The 25,626-nt window shown below is 40.5% G+C and overlaps 1 protein-coding gene across 1 annotated transcript in view; it reads left to right on the forward strand.

Moving 5' to 3' along the window:
• Positions 1-25,626, forward strand: part of mthfd1l (methylenetetrahydrofolate dehydrogenase (NADP+ dependent) 1 like) — a 79,914-nt gene that overhangs the window by 51,617 nt on the left and 2,671 nt on the right. Inside the window, 10 exon segments of the mRNA XM_051654379.1 lie at positions 3,534-3,606; positions 3,609-3,644; positions 7,223-7,362; positions 8,028-8,069; positions 11,768-11,868; positions 12,213-12,390; positions 14,212-14,235; positions 15,132-15,224; positions 15,674-15,791; positions 15,794-15,825. Of these exon segments, the coding sequence (XP_051510339.1) occupies positions 3,534-3,606; positions 3,609-3,644; positions 7,223-7,362; positions 8,028-8,069; positions 11,768-11,868; positions 12,213-12,390; positions 14,212-14,235; positions 15,132-15,224; positions 15,674-15,791; positions 15,794-15,825 (837 nt within the window).

The following is a 25,626-nucleotide window of genomic DNA, read 5'->3' on the forward strand; positions in this document are numbered from 1 at the left end:
TTGTCTTTGATCTGTAATCTGTGATAGTGGGTCTGTTCCAAAACTTAGTGAGCTGCCTCTCTGTCTCCTGCCTACATAGGCAGCATCCTAACATGAAATGAAGCCTTATAAGAGAGTGATTCGGATGCAGCAACTCCGCATTTCATCAAACAGCGCTTTTCACTACAAATACAAATTTATGTATCTTAAGGTGGAAGGCAAGATAGTACTGTAGGTGCAAGACTGAAATGTGTGTCAAAACCTAAACATTGCATATAACCTACAATTATTACATATCCAATTGTGTCAACCAACAAAGTAAAATGTTGTTTGTGGCTTAGAAGCCAGAAACACAAAACCAGTTAAGGTGCACACAACGAACGGAACACAAGAAATTTGTGCAAAAAAAAAAAAAAAAAAAAGAAAAGCTTAATGTGAATTGATAAATCCATCAATTAAAACATAATTGACGTTTTAACTATATATAAATAAAACAACACATGTACTGTCATGTCATGTTCATGGAATGCCTTTTTTAAATAAATCAAATCAATACTATTTTTGAACCAGTTTATTGAATTAAAGAGAATGATTTATATTAATCCAACTTTGTAACTCAAACCACTTGTAGACTTGCCTCAAAATGAACTTCATTTACCTCACTTGACTCACCTAAAAATGTATTGCCTGTTTGAGTCTCAAAAGTAATGTAAAATAGTTCATGATGTTTATAATATATCAGGGCATGCAGAAGCAATGAAAGGAGGATGCTAGGATACAGTGATAAATGTTTAGGTAATTAAAGGAAGGTTGTGTCTTTTTCTATTGATGGAGAGCACAACAGAGTTTGTTTCCTTTTCCTAAATACAAGTGACTTCACCATCACTCCATTCTTTGTTTTGCGTGTTCTCACCTTTCCATCTTCCTGCACTCTTTCCTTCCTGTCCCTTCTGCTGTCAGTGTATGTGGTTTGCCTTTCAGTGTTTGGGAAGTTTACAGAGAATGACAGGGTCAGCAGTTCAAACCACACATTTTCACTGAGCTTTAGATGCCTTCTGGCTTTTGATGATGAAACGCATTTTCCAGACATTTCCAAAATGTTATTGTAGTTGATGAAGTCTGTAAAACTGCGCTAACAGATGCAAGCTCAACTACATTTATGTTATGCAAAAAAATATACATATGTGAAGGTTATCAATGTCAGATCTTGATAGACAATTTATACAGTAATTTTCATGTAATTTTGAGTAACAATGGGTCTCATTCCCTAACCATGTGGACACATGTATTTGTGTGTGAATGTTTTCACATAGAAATCATGATTCATCAATAAGTTTGTACTCTTTGCAAATGTAACAGGCTCTTAGGTCCCGCCTAGTAGGGGAATACTACAACGTTACCCTGGAAGACCTAGAAGTGACAGGATCTTAGTCCCCACCCCCAGTGCTTTGAGTCTCAGAATACACAGTAAGTGTGTATATGTTTTAGCTTAACTATTGTATAATATACTGCAGGAATAAGAAGTGTGGTCTTCAGGCAATTAAGTGTCAACATGGTGGCTTCCCGAAGAATAAAAGTGATGCAAAATAATAACTTAAGCTCACGTTCCCACCCCCCTAAACCTAATAGTGTAAGTGAGACGCCCATACTCCAAAGTAAGTTCCACAAGTAATTATCAGCTGCATTACTTTTAACAATTCATAATTTATTTTCTCTTTTTTAGGAAACTGGGAATTCTTCTGAAAAGGTTTGTTACAATTAAATGAAATAATGAAATAAAATAATAAAACAAATAACAGGTTCTCTAAATTTGTCTAACAAACTTTATGAATCTTCAAGGCTTAACAATTTCAAACACTTTATATAACATTCCTCAGATGTAAATTCTTTAAAATGAATTTCAATATCTGGACACGTAAATTAACTAGTAACACTGGATGTTCTTAAACTCTGAATCAAATCAAAGACTCTTGTAGTACAATTCAAATGATTCACTTAAAATAACTCTGATGACTCTTAACTTTGTTCAAATGACTCTTTTGAATCAACATTATGATTCAGTTTCCATTTGACTCAGATTCACATCAAATAGTTCAAAATCACAGTTCAGGTTCACAATTCAGATAATAACTCAGTTCAGTTCAATCTAACTCAGTAAAATGTTCATATAGGTGTGTGTAAAGAACATTTGTACCAGACTGTAGCAATGATGACTTTGATGCGTCGACTTTGTGATGACTTGCGATGACTTATGATTTATGATGACTTGTAACTTGTGATGACTTGTAACAGTGAAACAAAACATCTGAGACAGGACAATGAGGATATGTCGTCTGGTTGGCAGGGTAATAAACATAAAAAACACCAGAGAAGCTTCAGTGCAGCTCGGGAAAACTCTGGAACTTTCTGGAACAAAATGGCGCGGCTCAGACACAGCACGCACGTGGCCCACTTGAATAGGGTCGATCCACAAAAACAAGAAAAACACTTCTTGAAAGCAAATTTTGATCGTCTGCAATTGTCAGACTCTTCTGAATGTCAAAAATACACAGAAAAAGGGAAAAAAATCACTCATTGCAAAACGAACTCTTGTTCTAGCGCACTTACAAGTGCACTAAAGCGATTTGCGGGAAAACAGCGTATCACGATCTATGATACGGTTCATAGATGACTCCAAAAACGCAGTATGATTCTTCAAAAACTTAAATTCAGTATTACGCCAGAAACAACAATGTTCTGAATGAAACTCACGGCTTTAGCAACTCTCTTTCGTGCTCTCGGCCTGTCTCTAACACCGTTCTCCGTTCAATGGCGCAATCAACCGAACTTCTGCTTCAACTACGTTTTCAGTTTCACACGATCTCGTCGATGTACACTTAACTCACAAAACTTAAACTGACTGTGTGCCTCTGTCGTCCTTTACATTTTCAGCGGAGAAAATGTCTACTTCTTACACAGCGATCACGGCGTGTCTCTCTTCTCGCACAGCGAGCGCAGTGCGACTGTCTTCTGCAACGTCCAAGGCGCGACTGACTTCTACTTCTTCTTTCTCGCGCACAATGTAGACAGCGCCACCCACCAAAATAAAAGTCCCTTAGAGAAAAATATATCACCGTTACACAAAAAAATTTTAACTGAACCAAATTAACTAAATAATAGCATTCTGAGATGCTGTTCTTCTCACCACAATTGTACAGAATGGTTATCTGAGTTACCATAGACATGTCAGTTCAAACCAGTCTGGCCATTCTTTGTTGACCTCTCTCAACAACAAGGCATTTCTGTCCACATAAATGCTTTTGTTTTTGGCACCATTCTAAATAAATTCTAGAGGCTGTTGTGCATGAAAATCCCAGGAGATCAGCAGTTACAGAAATACTCAAACCAGCCCATCTGGCACCAACTTGATCTGTCTGAAATGTTCATACACATTTACTGTATGCAATCAATAGTAAATGACAGTCACTGTCGGTTATGAACACTTCAAGTGCAATGTAAGAAAGCTAGAAATGCAGGTCTGATTTGAATTCATGTTATTTGTCTCTTTGTGCCAGGGCATTCCAGTGTTTGTGCATACTGGACGTTTTGCTAATATTGCCCATGGAAACTCCTCTGTCTTGGCAGACAAGCTGCTCTTAAACTGGCTGTAGAAGAGGGCTATGATGGTGAGCACGCGTACACAAAAACAAACACATTCACTTGCACACCACAGCATCTGCTTTTTATAGTGACACATTCAGAATCCAGAGACAAAGGCTATGTGGGGGTAAGTTAAACCAACAACAGTAGCGCTTGTTTTCTGGTTGAAACTCCACTCCTGCTCATGTGTCAGAATGGTTGCACATGCTCAGCCACTGGCTGAGAGCTCTAGGAAACATCTACAGCTTGTTTAAAGCCACACAAAGAACTGGATCCTTCATCTTAAAACCCAGGGGAATGTTTTGTAAAACTCAATCCAACTAATCCTCATTGACAGCACACCTGAGCATACATTCATGCAAAACATGCACACACACAAAGACCTTTGAAGCTATATTAGTGAGAATCTCTCATAGACACAATGTATCTAATGGGGACATAACATAGACTTTGTATAGTTACGTAATTAGCTTTATATAAAAACAACACATTTCTATAGGCTAATCAAATCCCTTAAAAGCTTTCTGCTTTTTTAGAATTAAAAATTGTATTTGCTGTATTCGTGAATTGATTTTCCAATTGAGGACCTCCCTGAATGTCCCTCAAAGTATGGTTTTGTTAAATTAAGTTCACTTTTTGTCACCAAACTATAACTATGTATATGCAGAAACACTCACAATATCTGCATTTCTATCTCTCATTCCTTCTCTTTATCTTTTGTACAGTATCCCTCCCTCCTCTCCTCAGTGCTCAACAACATGCCTTAGGCACTATAATAATGCTGGTAATGGTGAAGCCATGTGGTTCATGCTAACAGCAGAGTAAGTTAGTTCACCCTTCATTTAAGGACAAGCCCAGTGAAAACATTGCCTACCAAACCAGGCCAAGAACTGTGTTGAGATACAGCTTCGAAACTTTGACATGCTTTTGTTTCATGTCTGACTTCTGCCAGCGTGTAAATAGTAAATTCTTCTTCTGAAATGGAACATTGCTTGAGCCCCCTGCAAAAGACAGTAAAAAAGGAATCGTTTGATCTGCTGTTATGTGTTACCTGATGCCAAGGTATGTATGGTGTGTAGTGTTTTTGCAGTGGGTGAGAGGGAGGACATTGCATCAGCTGATTATACACAACAGATCCGCTTCACAGGAAAACCACAGCAGTGCTCAGGAATACCAGAATGGCATGATAGTAACTTTTGGTCTACCCAAAATAAACGGATTGCTCTCAAGCCTCAGACTGATAGATGGTCTGATAATTCCAGATTCTCTGAAATTCAAATTCTTGAAAGCCAATAACATACTCCCCGCCTCACATTCCCCTCAGCACAGCTGTAAATCTTTAGCTAGTGTGTGGATGACTTGAGGTCTGGTGATGTAGACTCATTTAGATGGAGTTCCCAGTCATTTTTTAAAACTCCACAGGGGGTGGTTTACTTTGTTAGCACACCTGGTCGTCCCAAGGCCATGAGCACTGCCTTCAAGTTAACACTCTGATTCAGTGATTTATAGTTTTGTAGGATGAATAGTTTTTTCCTATGTTTCACTTGTATTAATTAAGTAATACTTTCTGTCTTTTTCTTTTTCCTTTTCCTTTACCTTCTTTCTTCCCCTCCTTCTTCCTTCATTCTTTTCCTTTGCTTTTTTATTCCTTCCTTCCTTCTTTTCCCTTCTTTGTTGTTTTTTCCTTCCTTCCTTTCTTCCTTCCTGCCTGCATTCACTTGTTTTACTTCACATGATTTCATTTCTCTTTTTTTTTGTTTCCTTCATTCGTTTTTTTCCCCTTCCTTCCTTCCTTACTGTCAGGGTTGTGTGTGTTTGTTTATGTTTTTCATGTCTTTTATTTTGAAAGTTTAGTTCCTGTTCCATGTCATGTGGTTCCCTGGTCATGTGATTTCATGTTTCCCTCCATGTTCATGTGTCTTGTTTTCATTGGTTTATTGTCTTGTTAACTCATTATCAGTTCTAGTTTGTCATTGGTTTAGTTTAATAGTCTTGTTATCTTGTTTATAGTTCTGTCTGTTCAGTGGTTGTCTTGTTACCCAGGTCTGTGTATTTAAGCCCTCATGTTTGCCATTGTCTCTTGTCACGTATTGTTAATGTAACATTGTTTTGTGTAATGACGTGACGTGATGTTGTTTATGTTTTGGATTAATGTTTTTGGTTATCACTTATGTAAATAAACGTAATTGGGTTCTTCACATCATCATCATCTTCTTCATCATTTCTTTTTTCCTTTTCCCTTTTTTTTTCCTGCCTTCATTCACTTGTTTTACTTCACTTGTTTCTTTTTCCTTTTATTCTTAGTTTTTTTTTTTTATTTCCTTCATTTATTTTATTTTCCTTTTATTTTCCTTAATTCCTTTTCTTTTCCCTTTTCTTTTTCTCTTTCCCTTTTTTTTATTTTCTCTTTTCCTGCCCTATTGCATAAATTCTGTTATGGACATGTCTGTGTTTTCCCCTCTTAAGCAATGAAAGCGACAAAAGGTAACTGTAAGTGGCTGAGAACTTATGCATATGGGGCAGAACAAAGATGTACTCTTGGAGGTATCCTCCGTTCAGATTGCCAGACCAGCACACACATGAAAAATATGCTATTACCCTCCCCATTCCCTCCTGCTCCAAAAGCCTGGGAAGTAGCACAGGAAACTTGCAGGGTTCTGGGAATAATGGATATGTGGAAATACTCCACACATACTGTTCAATGGCACATAAAAACACAAATAGTAAATGTCTCTCACAATCAAAACAAATAAAATTGTCTTGCAGGGGGAAGAAAAATATGTAAATACAGTGCTGAAAACATCTTTAAAAAATGTTTTGTAGCACTCATGTTTTGAACTCTGTTGTCAGCATTCCACTGAAATGTTTCATTGATCACACACTCTTGAGAGCAGTAATGCTGGAGTTAAGTTTGCACATATGTGGAACGCTTGCATGCTCACTCTGAAAAGGTTGTAATTATATCCTTATTATGAATGAATGACAATTACTCTCTATGGAATGTGGGGACAATTAAATTACAGTTGCATTGTAGAGGCAGCTTTTATGTGTACGTGTGTGAGAGCATGTGTGTGTGAGCGTTCACAGTAAATATGGTTGACACCTTTGTCTATTAAAAAGGATCATTCTTAAAGGAAAAGTTCACCCAAAAATGAAAATTCTGTAATTTACTCGCCCTCATGTGGTTCCAAACCTGTATGACTTACTTTCTTCTTTTGGAACACAAATGGACATGTAAGGCAGAACGTTAGGGACTGACAGCCTCAGTCATCATTCACTTAATTTCATTCCATTCAGTGAAAGTGACTGTTGCTATCATTTTGCCTAATATCTCCTTTTGTGTTTCACTACAGAAATAAAAGGTCACTTGGGTTTGGAACAACATAAGGATGATTTTAGTGATGATGTGATTTTATCAGGGTCTATGCAGTTATGATAAGGAACTGATGCTTAATTTTTATGTTCACATCAATGTCTAGCACAATAGAGCAGTAGGTTTTGGGACCTCATTTAAAAAATGTTTCACTCTCAAAATTTTGAAAATAAAATAAATGATCCTTTTTTCAGTCTTTGTTTTTTCATTTCATTTTCCTTCCCTGCTCAGTGACTGAGGCTGGCTTTGGTGCTGATATTGGCATGGAGAAGTTCTTCAGTATTAATTGTCAGACATCTGGGCTGAGGCCTAATGTTGTGGTGCTTGTAGCCACTGTCCGGTCTCTGAAGATTCATGGAGGGGGACCAAATGTAAGTGTGTGCATGTGTGTGTGTGTGCGCGCATTTACATACAGTGCATGTGCCTCTACTTACAAGGCTGCATTAAAATAATAATTCAGCCAAAAATGTGGAATACAAAAACAAGAATCGTTATGAAGCTGTTGCCATTTAGCAGCAGTTCATAGTGACCAGGTGATATCAAGCTCCAAAAAGGACCAATAAAGTAGTCTAAATTACTTGGATATATGACTTGTGCTGTATTCCAAGTCTTCTAAAGCCGTGTCATAGCTAGATGTGAGGTTTGGGGGAAAACTAGATTATGATTAAATAATCTAGATTAATTTAGGTCAGGTCTTCTCACAAACCTATCATATTGCTTTATAAGACTAAATGAGCATAGACATATAGACGTAAGAGTTGTATAGACTACTTTTAAGATGCTTATTACAGTGAGTTTTGTTTTGATTATTTGCTTTTTGTTTTTGTCCTTTTAAGAGCTTGACTGCTGTAGTCATTGTGAACATTCCTTGTATTGCAAAAACTTATGTAAAGATTTTTTTTTTTAAATCGCAAATGGGTTTTGAACAACATGAGGTTGAGTAAATGATGATAATTTTCATTTTTGCTTGATCCATTTATTTAAATATAAACTGTATATATTTACAATAAAAACAGTTGATGTAATGTTTTTACAGGTTACAGCTGGTGTACCATTGCCTAAAGAATATAATGAAGAGGTAAACTATTTGTAAACTTTGTTTCCCAATCTTAATTAAAATGAACGTATTTGTGGAGCTATAGTGATTTTATTTGAGTTTAGTAAGAGCAAGATTTTTAGAATAATTAACATTTTTATTTTCAACTTGTATGTACTATCCTACTCCATCAATTAGTGGTGATGTTGCTCCACAATGGCATGATTAAAAAATAAAGGGGGTTGGGAAGGAGATAGGGGAGAGGAGTAAATGAAGGAGTATCTGACCCACCCCGCTTGGGTCCAAAGGCCCAGAGCACATCTCCTCTACCCACCCTTCCTCAGCTCCTCTTTTCCTCCTTAATGTGGTTTCTGTTATTCAATTAACAGGGTAAATACAATCCGTGTTGTTTAAGGTAGAGACACAGAGGTGTAATGGGAGTTGTAGTCTAAGAAGTGTTGTACCTGCTTCTCATTAGACTTTCTAAAGCAACCCCAGCTGAGAAAATAACTCAAGTGCTTAAGCTAATTGTGCGGTTCTGTAATGGGAAGCAGAAGGCACCAAAGCGTTTCTCCTGAGCTTTGGATCTCTATTCTCCAAGACTAGTTCTGCTCCACAAGCAACGATTTAGTTGTAAAACAGAACAGGAAGTTTCTTCCGGAAACCTCCTTATGTTGGATGATTTTTTCAGAGACAAACTGACTCCATCCTTTGATGAAGATACTAACAAATAGATCAGTTCACATAAAAGAATACAACTAAGAATTGATTAGTTTTCACTTTCCATGTCGTTCCTTTCACTAAAATGTCCTTACTCTGAAAGTTGACTTTGAATTGTACATGTTAGTATACTTGAAACTAAAGTGTTATTTTTTTCACTGTTAAAATTCTCCTATCCTATAATATGCAGAAACAGCTATAAGTAATCCATTTGTAGGATTTCCCCAAAATTATAAACACTGTAGCTCTAAGGCACTATTAAAACTTTCATCTGATTGTTAGAGAATACTGACCAGCCAGACATGGCAACATTGGCTCAACCAATGGCGTTAGTAAGGGACGGGACTATCGATTTGTGTGATTAATGTAAGATGGAGGGAGTGTTTAAGAATACATTTTGATATCATTATTGAGATCATTATTTTTGCAGTTTCGTTCGACACTAGTGGTACAGCAACTGCATACTTCAGCTTTAACTGAGCTGGAATTCTTAGCCTAAAAGGCTTACACACTGCTATGTTATGACTCCTACATACTTACGATCCACATCATGCCAACATGTCTAGACTCAATACACTTTACAAGAACAATATTAACTGTGCATATTGTATTGTTCCATTAATCCATCCCATTATCAGCACACAGCTTAATGGATGGGGTTTGATTTATATCAATTCAGTCCAGTTCTCAAATTCTGAAATCTGTAATCTCAAAGAAAAAGTGACTTGATATGGCACACACACACACACACACACACACACACACACACACATACAGTATATATACACTGGCGGCCAAAAGTTTGGAATAATGTACAGATTTTGCTCTTATGGAAAGAAATTAGTACTTTTATTCATCAAAGGTCATTCAGCTGATCACAATGTATAGTCAGGACATTAATAACATGAAAACTTACTATTACAATTTGAAAAAAATGTTAAACTACTTCAAAGAGTTCTCATCAAAAAATCATCCACGTGCAGCAATGACAGCTTTGCAGATCCTTGGCATTCTAGCTGTCAGTTTGTCCAGATACTCAAGTGACATTTCACCCCACGCTTCCTGTAGCACTTGCCATAGATGTGGCTGTCTTGTCAGGCACTTCTCACGCACCTTACAGTCTAGCTGATCCCACAAAACCTCAATGGGGTTAAGATACATAACACTCTTTTCCAATTATCTGTTGTCCAATGTCTGTGTTTCTTTGCCCACTCTAACCTTTTCTTTTTGTTTTTCTGTTTCAAAAGTGGCTTTTTCTTTGCAATTCTTCCCATAAGGCCTACACCCCTGAGTCTTCTCTTTACTGTTGTATATGAAACTGGTGTTGAGCGGGTAGAATTCAATGAAGCTGTCAGCTGAGGACATGTGAGGCGTCTATTTCTCAGACTAGAGACTCTGATGTACTTATCCTCTTGTTTAGTTGTACATTTGGCCTTCCACATCTCTTTCTGTCCTTGTCAGAGCCAGTTGCCCTTTGTCTTTGAAGACTGTAGTGTACACCTTTGTATGAAATCTTCAGTTTTTTGGCAATTTCAAGCATTGTATAGCCTTCATTCCTCAAAACAATGATTGACTGACGAGTTTCTAGAGAAAGCTGTTTCTTTTTTGCCATTTTTGACCTAATATTGACCTTAAGACATGCCAGTCTATTGCATACTGTGGCAACTCAAAAACAAAGACAATATTAAGCTTCATTTAATGAACCAAACAGCTTTGAACTGTATTTGATATAATGGCAAGTGATTTTCTAGTACCAAATAAGCAATTTAGCATGATTACTCAAGGATAAGGTGTTGGAGTGATGGCTGCTGGAAATGGGGCCTGTCTAGATTTGATCAAAAATTACTTTTTTCAAATAGTGATGGTGCTGTTTTTTTTACATCAGTAATATCCTGACTATACATTGTGATCAGCTGAATGCCACTTTGGTGAATTAAAATACCAATTTCCTTCCGAAACAGCAAAATCTGTACATTATTCCAAACTTTTGGCCACCAGTGTGTGTGTGTGTGTGTGTGTGTGTGTGTGTGTGTGTGTGTGTATATATATATATATATATATATATATATATATATATATATATATATATATATATATGTTAGGGCTGGGAATCTATTAAATTTTTTTAACTAATTAATTACACTTTTTTCTGTGAGTAATTGCGATTAATCATGGTACATGATACATTACACAAACATTTACAAATATAATCATGAATATGTTTACTTTGCAAGAAATTGGTTTGTCATTTATTCAAAGTATTTAAATATGTATATGTTAAAATGTTCAGTTGTTGTTATTTTTTGCGGATGGAGTTGGGTAAAATCTTCTGCTGTTTTACAGTCCCCATTTGATCCTATTAGTAAAAAAAAAAAAAAAGTCCAGATTCAATTTATATCAAGCTTTATTGTCAAGAGAAACTTAAGTGTACATTGCCAATGCATTATAAAACACTAGACATACAGATATAAAACATTAAAATATTTAATGCTGAAGTTTAAAATCTCAAATGTATTATTTTCTCTGGCTGCCGTTCAGTCTCTGCAAGTAGGCTGCAGCTTGCTGGACAGCAGGTGTAGTGCCGAATTTTGAATCTCTAGTTTCCTTTATATTTAGGGGTAGGGACCAATGAGGTTAAGGTTAGGTGTAGGGGTGGGCTTTAGGGATAAGGCCCAATCAGGTAGCTGGCATGTGTCGCACGTAATGAATAAGTGTGAACTGCTCCGCACAATCAGTTTCTGTGCTAGGATAGATATGTAGTCGAGTCGAGAGTGTACCTCTTTAAAATATAATTTATGTTTTGGGGAAAAACATTAGTGAAGTTTTGCCTATTGTACAAAGGTGCCTGGGTATGTTCCTGAAAAGATACTGAATTAATTGCGTTGATTTGGGGGGGGGGGGGTTTACGCATTAAACAAAAAATTTTAATCACAGAAATTAGCATAAATATATATTTAAAAACTGGAACTTTTGACATTTGACAGATAAATAAAATTTCCATGTTAATGTTTTGTCATCAGAATCTGCAGCTAGCTGCAGAGGGCTGCAGTAATCTGAAGAAGCAGATTCAGAATGCTCATCTCTTTGGGGTCCCTGATCCCCTAGCTCTGAATGCCTTCAAGTAAGGACTGGTGCATCTTCATAAACCTGATAATTCAACATTTTATTCAAAAAAACATGATTGTAAATTATGGTTCATTAAATCAGTGGAAACAGCTATGGTTGACGTAAACCAGAATAACACTTAAAGCAGTGACAAATCAAGAGTACAATGACCAAAAACAGCCGCAGCTGTTTTTCTAATTGGCACCTACAGTAATTGTATCCAAGTGTGCCTTTCCAGTATGTCTGGAAATTTTGGTTTCGCTTTTTGATTAATGACCAAATTTAGCCAGTGGTATTGTCTGTGGCTTGTGATCTTGAGATGCCATGTCAGAACCAGTTATATTTTCTCTTTCTGTGAAGGACTGACACTCAAGCAGAGATCGACCTTGTGTGTCGCATCGCAGAGGCTTCTGGGGCCTCAGCTGCTGTGCCGTGTCATCATTGGTCAAGAGGTGGGCGGGGCTCTGTGGAGTTGGCACATGCTGTAAATGAAGTTGTGTCTCAGGAGAGCCATTTTCGACTCCTGTATAGCCTGCAGGTCAGGTTAGACTGACTTATGTGTGGAAACATTCTCAAGCTATACAGCTGTGAAAAAATAGCAGCCCCATGGAGGATAATGGTCTTGTCTATGTCTGAGATGGGACAGTGGCTAATTGGCTTCTTGTATTTAAATGCATTTATTTGTATTTGAGGCTGATTAAATGTAATGCCATTTTAAAGCTAGTGATATTACATTTAAACTCTTATTACTGTCCCATGGCAACTTTGGTTGTAATCTTTACCAATTTGTCTCAAAAAGTTGGTTCACAATTCATTACCTAAAGGATGATGTACAGTCAGCCAGTCATTATTGCAAAATAAACCTCAACAGGGTAATCATCACTCTGACATAATATGGATAGTGTAACGTGTACTATCCTGCTTATTACAGAGCTACTTGCCAAATAAATACATAAATGGACCAGAAAATATCTCCATGTACTGAAGGAGATTGGTTGCTGGGGACAACAAACACATTGTTTCTGGGATTGGGTTTTACCTGAACTAAAAGATGCATTGGCTACAGAGGGAAAAATATGAATGTAATTGAGCGACAGCTACAGCTATGCATAAGCAAGATAAACAACTTTCAATTAAAAACAGATTTAGATTTTCCAAAACTAAGACTGTGTGTATGCACTTCTGGTCCCTACATCTTGACCCAGAGCTGCATATGGAGGGAGAACTCATCAAGGTAGTTAAAGAACTTAAATTCCTTGGTCTTGTGTGTGACAATAAACGTACTTTATCCCACACATGAAAGCCTTGAGGAAAAGATCTGGCAAAAAAAAAAAAATGGGGTGCGGATTCCACTGTTCTCTTATGCCTAGTTAGATCCCAACTGGATTACGATAGCATCGTGTATGGCCTGGCAAGGAAATCTCATACATGGATACTAGATACGATACATCATCAGGGAATACGTGTGGCATTAGGAGCTTTCAAGACCACTCCTGTTCAAAGTCTCTATACAGAAAACAGGGAACCCTCTCTCCAGAACAGGCATCCGAAAATGGCCCTACAGTTTGTGGTTAAACTCAAGGCAAACCAACATAGCCCAGCCTACTTACCAGTATTCCAATCAGAACATCTTTATTTATATGAAGTGATACCTAAGTATATCAGATCTTTTGGTACTTGGATTAAACAATATTTAGAGAATCTAAATACCAATCTAGACAACTTAAGACATTCCTCCCTGGGCTCTGAAGAAAACAACCATTATCTTGACTTTGCCTCAACATAAAAAGACAGAAACACATCTAAATGAATACGAGCAGCAATTCTTAGAGTTAAGGTGTAGACTCCCACTTCATGGAACTGTATTCACGGATGGATCAAAAACAGTTAATGGTGTATCGGCAGCAGCAGTGATAGGAGATCAGCACTATGGCATTCGAATTCTGGGTCAAAGCTCCATCTTTATAGCTGAGGCTCAAGCGCTGCTCCTAGCCCTGAAAAATATAGAGAAGGGTCAAGAACGGAATTTCTTAATCGCCACAGACTCCAAGTCTTGCTTCCAAGCGCTCGAATCCGCAAAGACTGATCACCCCATAATTGTAAACATTTTAACCAAAGTAGTTTTATTACAGAAGAAAAACTTCAATATCCTCTTCTGCTGGGTCCCAGGACATATTGGTCTGGCTGGCAAAGAGAGAGTGGACACAGCTGCTAAGAAGGCCCTCAACCTGGAAGTCTCTGAATGTCAAATGCCACCCTCCGACCTTAGATCAATAAGTACATATATCTTTAACAAGTGGCAGACGGAATGGGATGAATGCGACAATAAAAAGCTATATGAAATAAACCCCATTATAAGAAGAAGATTCTTTTCAAGCTTCAAGTCTAGGCATGATCAAGTCGTGTTCACTAGGTGCCGTCTGGGTCATTCAAGACTCACGCACAGGTTTTTGCTGATTGGTGAAAAGCCTCAATTATGCTTTCTCTGTCAAACCCCTTTGATGATCAAACACATCCAACTGAACTGTAATGCCTTTGCTAATATCAGACAACGATTTTATTCAGAGACATAGTTAATGGACATTTAGAAAGGTATCACCTGAATGCATTTTAGAATTTGTATCTTGTATTAATCATAAATGTCTTTTATAGCTTTGTAAATTGTATATATTTATTGTTTACACTGTGCTTGCCATGTGAATATCCTTGTTGCTGACATGGTGTTAAAAGTTAACAAACAAACAAACAAACCTGAATTAAAAGATGTCTTGATGCAAAATGACTCTGATGGATGATTGTAACATGATCATATCTACGTACAGGAGTGTCTTGTGCACACAAAAAGTGATTATTGCTGTGCTAATAATGTCAAGTGGGGAGGGAGAATTGTACAACCGTCAGCTGGTTTGAGTTAACCTTAGTGAGTTTTGGAAGTTGTGACTTTAATCAAATGATGCTATGAAAAGGCACGGTTTCTTGGTAATCTTTGCTTTTGGCTCTGACTGGCCTCTATTATCATTTTAGAGGTCTGGACACTTGCAGTCCCAAGCTTCTACTCAGAATACTGGCTGGGAGGATTTTATGACCTCCAAAAAGGAGTTTTCTTTAGTTTTTAAAGCTGATAATAAAAGAAGTTTAATTATTAGAGTTGTCTCATTAGTTTGAAATGAAATCATTTGTAAAATATTTTGTCATCTACCTCTTTCTTTCACCCTCGTAATCTGTTAAATGATCATTGCTTTCTGTTCTTTATATGATTCTATTGTATAAAAAATTCAGACAATTGCTAAGAAGGTTTAAGGTGCTGATGACATCCATCTTTCACCTGAGGCTCAAGCTAAAATAGACTACTACAGTCAAGAGTGACAAAGGGCCATACTGAACATTACATATGCACACGTGTACAGTCTTGTTTGGTTTTATTTACAGAGATGGAATTGGCAAACACAGTGATTCTACTCTGAGCATGTGTTTGTCTCTTTTTTTCACAAGTAGGTAGTCTTATACAGTGAACTGTTATTTACATAAAATACTGTTGTTTTTATCTAAAATTAGATTTAATTGTTGTTGTAAATGATCCTCATATATTTTTTTAATTAGAGACAATGTTAACATTTTCACTGGCATGTTTTCCAGCATCATCTGAAGTTTTATGTTGCTAGCAAATCATTTTCTTGACTTGTTCTCATTGATATTAAACAGTTAAATAATTCCAACCTGTTAGGCCAAGGTTAGATTAAAAGTAGTTGTGCATCTCAGTACCTAACAGGTAACTGAGTCAGGAACCCAGAGCTGATTATGTGAATGTATCTGTACTGTAGGGTTTTGGTGCGCTACCTATCTGCATGGCCAAGACTCACCTGTCTCTTTCCCACATGCCTGAGAAAAAGAGTGTTCCCGCTGGTTTTATCCTTCCAATCAGAGACATTCGTGCCAGCATCAGGCAGGGTTTATCTACACTTTAGTTGGAACTGTGAGTAATAACCTTGAAATCTGATAGAAGCGCTCATCTTCTTCCATTCTTTTCTTTCCTCTTTTCCCCTTTATCTCTCTCCCTTCAGACACATTTGTTGGCTTTTCACTATTTTGATGGCATCCTTTACCTCTGTGAATTTCTGTCTTTTATTACTTCCTTGACTGGTAAGTAAGTGGATGTTTCAGTTACTAATAGGATCCAGGATTACTGTTAAACCTATGATCTATGACCTCATTGGAACTTTTAAAAACAGCACTTGGGCCAAATCCCACTGCCCTTATGTATTTGATCCTGACAGCCAATATGGCTTGGCCTAAGGCAGATATATCTTTATATCTATATCTTAGATATTTTTATGTTAACTAATGTTGGTGTTCAGATGTAACAACGCTGAAGAAGATGTGCTGTCCTAATTTAGAGGCACTCTTCATAAACTGTAAGCCTTTCTACTTGCCACGAGAGTTTTCCTTGTGTATTCTTGTGAGTGTTTATATTGCTCCACACGCATGTGTGATTGCAGCGCTGCAACAGCTGGCTGATCACATCACAGACACAGAGCAAAAACACCCAGACTCACTTATTATTATTCTTGGAGGCAAATCTCACACATGAACTGCCCAAATACAGACAACACATTACATGCCCCACCAGAGACAGAAATATACTGTATCATTGCTTCACAACAATAAAGGATGCATATTGCTCTGTCCCATGTGCAGCTTTAGGACTCTCTGATCACTGTCTGGTTCATCTTCTTCTGACGTACAGGCAGAAACTAAAATCAGCTAAACCTGTAGTAAAGACTGTAAAGAGATGGACCAATGAAGCAGAGCTGGAACTACAAGCCTGCTTTGACTGCACTGATTGGAGTGTTTTCGAAGCTGCAGCCACCAACCTGGATGAGCTCACAGATACTGTGACATCATATATCAGTTTCTGTGAGAACATGTGCATTCCTACTAGGACTTACTTAACATAGAACAATGATAAACCATGGTTTACAGCAAAACTCAGGCAGCTTCGTCAGGCCAAAGAGGATGCTTACAGAAGTGGGGATAAAATCTTGTACAATCAGGCCAAATACAGACTGACAATGGAGATTAGAGTGGTTAAAAGAAGCTATTCTGAAAAGCTGAAAAAACAGTTTTCAGCTAATGACCCTGCATCAGTGTGGAGAGGCCTGAATGACTTTACCAACTACAAGACACCATTCCCCAGCACTGTAGGGAATCAACAACTGGCTAACAACCTGAATGTGTTTTACTGTAAATTTGAAAAGCCCAGTCACACACCACACACCCGCTCCGACCTTCACAGCACACAAACATTTACACCTCCTGCCACCACCCTCCTCCCCTCTCCTGCTACTCAACATGCACTTAAGATCTGTGAAGATGATGTGTGCTGGGTCTTCCAGAAACAGAAGACAAGAAAAGCACAGGGCCCAGATGGTGTCTAAACTTGTCTAAAATCCTGTGCTGACCAGCTGGCTCCCATCTTCACACAGATCTTCAACAGATCACTGGAGCAGTGTGAAGTTCCCTGCTGCTTCATACGCTCCACAATCATCCCCATCCCAAAGAAACCCAAGATCAAATGACTTAATGACTACAGACCCACCACTCTGACGTCTGTGGTCATGAAATCATTTGAGAGACTGGTGTTGACCCACCTGAAGGACATCACTGAACCCTTTCTGGATCCTCTTCAATTTGCTTATAGGGCAAACAGGTCTGTAGATGATGCAGTCAATATGGGACTGCATTACATACTTCTACATACATCTAGACAGACCAGGGACTTATGCAAGGATACTATATGTTGACTTCAGTTCGGCTTTTAACACCATCAGCCCCGCTCTCCTATGGACTAAATTAACCCAGCTCTCTGTTCCCAGCTCTATCTGTCAGTGGATCACCAGCTTTCTGACAGATAGGCAGCAGCTAGTGAGAATGGGGAAATTCACCTCCAGCACATATACAATCAGCACTGGTGCCCCCCAGGGATATGTGCTCTCCCTATTACTCTTCTCCCTCTACACAAATGACTGCACTGCCAAGGACAACTCTGTTAAGCTCCTGAAATTCGCAGATGACACTACAGTCATCGGCCTCATCCAAGATGATGATAAGTCTGCATACAGAAGGGAGGTTGAACAGCAGGCCGTCTGGTGCAGTCAAGACATCCTGGAGCTGAACATGCTTAAAACAGTGGAGATGATAGTGGACTTTAGGAGGAACACCCCAACATTAACCCGTTCACCATTCTGAACAGCATTATGGCAGCAGTGGAGTCATTCATGTTCCTGGGCTCTACCATTTCACCAGACCTGAAGTGGGAGACCAACATTGACTCCATTTTGGAAAAGGCCCAGCAGAGGTTGGATTTCCTTCTTCAGTTGAGGAAGTTCAACCTGCCACAGGTGCTGCTGATACAGTTCTGTTCAGTAGTCATTGAGTCTGTCCTTTGCACTTCTATAACTGTCTGGTTTGGTTCAGCTACCAAGTCATACATCAAAGGATAGTTCGGACTGCTGAGAAGATAATTGGCACTCCCCTACCCACCCTGCTAGAACTGTAAACATCCAGAGGGACGAAAAAGGGCTTGTTAAATAACTCTTGACCCCATGCACCCAACACACTTCCTCTTCGAACTGTTGCTCTCTGGCCGGAGCTACAGAGCACTGAGCACCAGAAAAGCCAGGCACAGGAACAGTATTTTCCCTCAGGCCATCCACCTCATGAATAGTTAAAACTGCCCTCAAATAATTTCCTTTGGTCAATACAACCATGTGCAATATTCAATCCATCCATCCATATTTCATTTATATTCTTTAACATATCCTACCTCTTCTTCAATACATTACATCACTTCCACATAACTGCATATCTGTATATAAAATATTCTAACAACATTATTGCGCTATTTCTCTTTTTTTATCTGTTATATCGTATTTTTTTATTATTAATTTTTTGTGTCACTATATGTATATATGTTTAAATGCATATGTTTGTATGGATGTATATACGTTGCATTCTCTTGCACTGGAAGCTTCTGTCACTATGACAAATTCCTTGTGTTGTAAGCATACTTGGCAATAAAGCTCATTCTGATTCTGATTCTGATGTGTGCTTTTTCATTGAGCGTGATTAGGTCAAAGCTTCATTTTGAATGCTGTGACCCATGCTTGCGTATGTGTTCGAACATATTTGTGGTTCCCTATCTGTCACTCACTTGACATTGTGTCTATTTAGTGACACTAGGGGTTGCCCTTGGGAGCCCCAAACACCTCTGATCTTTGAGAAAAGGCAGATGGGAATTGGCGAGTGGAATTTGCATGCCACTCCCCCGGACATACGGATATAAAAGGAGCTGGCTTGCAACCACTCATTCAGATTTTTTCTTCGGAGCCGAGCGGTGTTGATGTATTCCACTGCCAATCCATTCGCCTCTGTAGAAAGCAAGCGATCTCCGCGGCTGTTGGATTTCACGGTGCATCACTGCGGTTTCTCCCCCTCTCGCACAGTTAAGTGCGGAGAACGCCCCTGAGCACTTCGACAGTGCACGTTGAGTGCTAAAAGAGTATATTTCTCCCTAAGACAGTGGGCACTGACAGAAAGCATCTTTTTAAAGATGCCTTTCCGGTTATGTGCAGTTCCTGGTTGCGGTCGTTATCTCTCCGGTTCTGACAGTCACGATCGCTGCCTTAGGTGTCTGGGCTCCAGACATGCTGAGACAGCATTTGTGGATGGTTCATGTCCACACTGGGAGAGCATGACCATGGCCATGTTGCGATCATGGCTTTCCTTCCTCAGAGGAAAAGCCACTCCAGCTGCTCCCCGCTCCGGTTCTTCTGCCTGCGGGCACATGACCGTGACGGTTAGCGCTGGGGGCGATTTGGGGACTTCAATGGGAGTAACTCTGCCGGGTGAATTCCCATGGATCTCCCATTCCCCAGCACGCTCGTGTGCCCCGGTTGAGTTCTGGGATGAGTCAGGCGGCCCGCCTCACAGCGGGTTCGACCTCTCATTCGGCACTCAGGAGGAGATCTTGATTGCAACATTGGCGAGCAGACTGCTTCAGTCCGATGTGGAGGACTCGACTGGGCTTCCGCCATCGGGTGTGGTCACCCAGTCTGAGGCAGACACCGAGCTGATGGCCATGCTTGCCCGGGCTGCCACGAGCATCGGGCTAGAGTGGAACCCTCTGCCCCGCCCTGAACCCTCGCGGCTTGACGATTGGGTCCTGGGCTCGGAGCGCCACTCACAGCCGCGCCCCACCCCGGTCCCTTCCTTCCCGGAAGTGCACGAGGAGCTCACGAGGTTGTGGCGGGCACCTTTCACTGCCCGGACCCGGTCTCTGAGATCCTCTGCTCTCACTACCCTCGATGGTGGGGCTGCCAGGGGATACTCAGCGATTCCCCAGGTGGATAAGGTGGTTGTGGTGCACCTGTGCCCGCAAAATGCCGCCACCTGGTGGAGCCGTCCGAGACTCCCGTCCAGGGCCTGTAGGTTTGCATCGTCACTGGCAACTAAGGCCTACGGTACCGCTGGACAGGCCGCCTCTGCCCTGCACGCCATGGCTCTCCTGCAAGTGCACCAAGCCAAGGCACTGAGAAAACTGCACGAGGGTAGTTCTGACATGGGATTGATGCAGGAGCTGTGCTCGGCCACTGATCTTGCCCTCTGGGCGATGAAGGTCATGGTGCGGACTCTCGGGCAGGTGATGTCCACCTTGGTGGTCCAAGAACGCCACCTGTGGCTCAACTTGGTTGAGATGAGGGAGGCCGACAAGGTACGGTTCCTTGACGCCCCCGTCTCCCAGGCTGGCCTATTCGGCGACACCGTTGCAGTTCTCGGCGGTCAGGAAGCAGACAGAGGCCATCCAGCATCCTGCCTTGGTGCAGATCAAGATCCCGCACCCCGTCTGCTCGTCACCGGGGGGTCCCCCTGTGGCAACGGCACCAGCGTAGAGCCCCCCGCAGGAAGCAGATGCCCCCCGTCTCACGGCCTGCCACCAAGAACCCAAGGAAGGCTTCTAGGCGCACCTGACCCAGGTACGTGGAAACCCTCTGTAGGCCTAGAGATGGTAAGCAGACCATTCCATCCAACGGTGGAGAGCCGGGAGGAGAATCCGTTGTTGCCTTTTCTTATATTCCCCGCATGCCCGAAAGGCTGCGGTACCCACATTTTCATAAAAGGAGTGGTTTCCTCATTTCCTGGGTTACACACCCGGTGTTTATGGCCGTCATTATTGCGATCGCCAGACACCACACATTTATGGCAGGCACGACGCTGTGGAGGCCCCCTGCGTGCCCAGCTGCAGCACAATACACCCACGTGGTTGTGACGGATTACGAGGACGGTTCCCTCCTCCCCCGTCGCTGACTGGTCCTATGGTGGGTACCCAGAGCCAGGTAAGTGCTTCGATGTCCCCAGACTCAGCACGGCCACGAGTTCGGGGTCCGAGCCCCCTCAACGTGGCGACTCCGGCTCCGCCCCACCGTGCCGCCCCACCCGCCGGTATGTCTGACACAATTGTCTCCTTGGTCCCCCTCACCGGAGCTAGGTGAACCTGCAAGCGAAGCTGCCCCAGGAGGAGGCAGACTCAGCCTTTTCGTTGCTGTGTCTGGTGTGTGCTTTGCACGTCTACTTGGATAGCAGATATCAGAGCTTTAGGTGCTCTGAGCAGTTCTTTGTCTGCTTCGGAGGACAGCGGAAAGGGAGCACTGTCTCCAAACAGAGGATCGCCCACTGGGTCGTTGACGCCATTGCTTTGGCATACCACGCCCAGGACATGCCGCCCCCCTTAGGGCTTCTGGCACACTCCACCAGGACCCAATCAAAGGCACCTCTTTAGCAGACATCTGTAGAGCAGCGGGCTGGGCAACACCAATACCTTCGTGAGGTTCCACAATCTCCGGGTTGAGCCGGTTCATCCCATGTGTTATCAGGTACAAACAGGTAAGTTGGCGGGACAACTGGCCGGGTGTACTGCTTGCGTATAGCGCCTTTCCCCTCCTGAGGGGAAGACGTGCACTTTTTACCCCCCAGCAGTTTTTACGAGACTGTGGGCCCTGGATGTCCTTCCTCCTTAGCCTTGTGGTAAGCGGATTCGCTGAGAAATTCGATGCCGGCCCAGTACGTTTGCTAATAGGCCCTGTACTGGGGTAGGTGCTCTACATGCGCTGGTTGCCTCTATGTAACCCCGTGTGATGTATCTTCCACGAGATGGTTTCCCCGTTGGTAAACTCGCATTTTCCTTGGGCAGAGTCCCCCTCTGCCACCAGTTGCTGTGTTTGTAGAGCTTAATCCCCTCTGGGTTGGACCTACCATGGGGACTTCGCCACATGCGACATTGCCGATAAGACTCGGTAAGACCATGTGATGTATTTCCACACAATTGCCTCCTTTTCGGGCAGGGTGTGGTCTCTGCAGTGTCTTCCCCTTGGGAAAGGAGGTCCTGCTCTTATGTTCCTTATTTTTTTATTTTCATCATACTTTACCCAGTGTTTTAAAAACTAGACATTAAAATCTTTAAATTAAATGCTTACATACATTCAAGTTTAAAACTGTTTTAAGATATGTAATTTTGTCTGGATAAAATGTTTTATTGCTCCTGAAATGATAATAAGTGAATGTGTGAGGTAATGTTCCACGGAAGTTTAATTTTGTTATATTGATATCTGGGTTGTGATACAATTATGTTGCGATTCTTAATGTTTAGTGTATTGTGATTTAAAATATATATTGCTATCTTTTACTCACTTGTTTGTTTTTGATCTTCACTGTTGCTTTGCACAACAAGTGATGAACTTCCTGCGTTACTTCATTAGAAACCCATAGAAACAACATAGAGCAAATGCATGTTAATGTCAGTACAAAAAATATGAATAGTGGCCGATCTTTTTTCAACCCAAAATCAAAATATTAATGAGAAAAATGTATTAGATATTAATTCTTGACTTAAGAAGATCGATACTGTATCAAGAGATAAAATATTTTTGGGGAATTTTTTTTTAGCAATTTGTCTGTCCACTCTGAATGTAAACTGCTGTGTGCTGATGGTTAGACAATACAGCACACATTACAAGATTAAACAGAAATAATAATGCATAGCAAGAGCAAGAAACAAAGTAAAAAGAAAAGTAATAATTAAAATTGAATATAAAGAATAAAATGAATATGAAGTTAGAAGTAAATATATAAGTGTAACAAGGTTAAAATGGGAAAGGAGGAGGCGGGAACCAGCTGAACAATCAAAGTAATATTTTAATAGGAACTTAAACAAATAGACACAAAAACTTAAATGCACACATGGCAGCTGCATGTGGCTCTCTCTCTCTCTCTCTCGAGCTGCCGTGTTCCGCTGCACTTATCCCTCTCCTCGGCTGATTAGCCCAATTGGGGGCCGGACGTGCATAGTTATGCCCGGCCCCGCCCTCCTCCTCGTCACACTCCTCCCTCCTTTGCCTCAGGCTGGGGAACCCCTGGCATTACATACATCCCCTCCCCTCCGCTGCCCTTCTAGCCCCGCCTACCAGCAGGCTTTTCCCTGCCTCTCTAGGCCTGGAGAGGGGGACGAGGGGAGGGAAAAACAAAACCAAAAAAAAGAGGAGAGGGAATGGGCAAGGCGGAGTGACAGTGAGAGAGAGAGAGAGAGAGAGAGGAGAGAGAGGAAAAAAACTTGCTCGCCAGTTCCCAGACACGCCATCGCCTGGTCCTCACTGCCGCGTTCCGCTGCACTTTCCTCGACTGATTAGCCCAATTGGGGGCCCTGTCATCCTCCTCATCACAGTAAGTAATATGGATGAATAAAAGAGACAAATCAAGTACAACAGATGTACAGTATGTTTGCTCTCCTGAAGCCGCCCACACTCTGGTTAACATTAAAAACTCAAATTATAGGTGATTAGATCCATCACTCCTCATCTCTGATTATCTGGTGTTCTGCTTTGCTTTCTTTTCCTTTCTGTCCTCATACCTTTGAATGTTTAGTTTAGTCTTGGTTTATATTTTGACATTTTTCTCTAGTTCACCATTTTTTTTTTTTTTTTTTTTTTACATTAGACACTACCTGCAGTGTACTACAACAGGTAAGTCAGACGTAAACTAGTGTCATCAAACAGAATTGCTAAATTATTGACTGTTTTCAAAACAGGTTTCCAGAATGCTCCCTTCATCTGTCATTGATCAACCAGATTGTCCCATTTGCCACTGCATTAAGAATACGACTTAATAAATATGAATTTTATTTGTTTACAGTGATACTGTGAGTGACTTAGTTGTCAATTGAAGGTCAATATCAAACCAAACAAAATCTGTGTCTTTCTTTTATGGCCTTAGCATATTTTTTGAACACCATATATACTTTCTTGTCATAGTTATGGTACAGCTAACATTTCACTGATGTCTTATGTTTATTCAGGAAAATCATCAACAATCATAATCTGTACATAACTATGCAGGTTAAGCTTCAGGCTACAAGACAGGTGTGTGTTTGTCTGCATGTTACTTCCAATGGTAGCCCCTGAGGGACAAAACAGGCATGGGGGTGGGGGGGGGGTGTTAGGAGAAAGTAACTGATGTCATACACCAGATATGTGAGGGAGGGGTCAGCCAGAGAACAATGGGACTCAGCGACTCTTAGCCTCCACTCAGCTCATGAAATGTATTGTCCAAATCTGTGTGTGCTGTTAGCCGCACAAAAGATTCCTGATGATACTGTTTGGAAGGCTTATGGTGTTCCTGCAACCTGACCAACACACTGAAATGAACATGTCAATAGCAGGCTATTTTATGCACAAACATGCTCGTAGGAAGTATTAACAGAGTCTGTGGTTAGGAGAACATGGGTCACTTGAGCCAAATGTCCCAAATCAAACTGCTAGAGCAATACACTTGTTTTAGAACATTGTCAGTAACTACATAATGGAGTACTGTCTATGGAAATAATTGGGGGGATTTCTTGGCTTAATTTAGAATAGCAACTACATTTTCCATTTTGTTATGTTTGGTAATTTGCAGATAACATGGCACAAAATGTACTCTTCAAGGAAGAAACAATTTCTGTATTTCAATTTGTATCCTGTCAGCTGAATCCCTTGTTTTTTTTTTTGTTTTGTTTTTTTTGTTTTTTGCACAAAATATATCGCAATATTAACACCCAAAGGGATGACATAAAGAATTTTTTAAGACTTTGCCAGATTGCCAACTTCTTATATTTTCTGGTTGAATAAAAAGATCTAATGTATGGAGTTGATCTATTTAAAAATAAAGTTAATGGATGAATCCGATTTTAATCAAAAGTATTTGAAAAGTCGGTCATAAACTGAGAGGGGTTTTATTTTCTAGCAGGAAATTGGTCATCAGTTCATCTCATCTCTCTACAAGGAAGCTCATTTATTCTAAAAAGCCGTTAAACAGCTCCTGGGTCATCAGGCCTAAGAGGAATCTTTCTTTTGATTAAATTATTCAGAGCTCGGCTTGCCTGGCAGGCTCACAGAGAAATATGACTTTGTTCTAAGAAAAGTTAGAAAAGGAAGTAGCTTCTTAATTGAAGTTTTGGGATGGTGCATGTCTTCCAGCCTTTGAACGGCTAAAGAAAAGGTGCAAATCAGTGAAAGAAAAGTTAAATAGTCATGAAAAATAAAGGCTTGTAGGCTCTCTTAAACTTGATTGCGTGCATGGCAGTTAGACATTTTGGGACATTTTGCAGAATGCAGTGGAACTGAAACCTCTGTGAAATGTCAGTTAACATTCATTCAACAAGGTGTAGTGGATAAATTATAAACTTTTT

The sequence above is a fragment of the Myxocyprinus asiaticus genome, chromosome 25, assembly GCF_019703515.2.
Source record: "Myxocyprinus asiaticus isolate MX2 ecotype Aquarium Trade chromosome 25, UBuf_Myxa_2, whole genome shotgun sequence".
NCBI lineage: Eukaryota > Metazoa > Chordata > Actinopteri > Cypriniformes > Catostomidae > Myxocyprinus > Myxocyprinus asiaticus.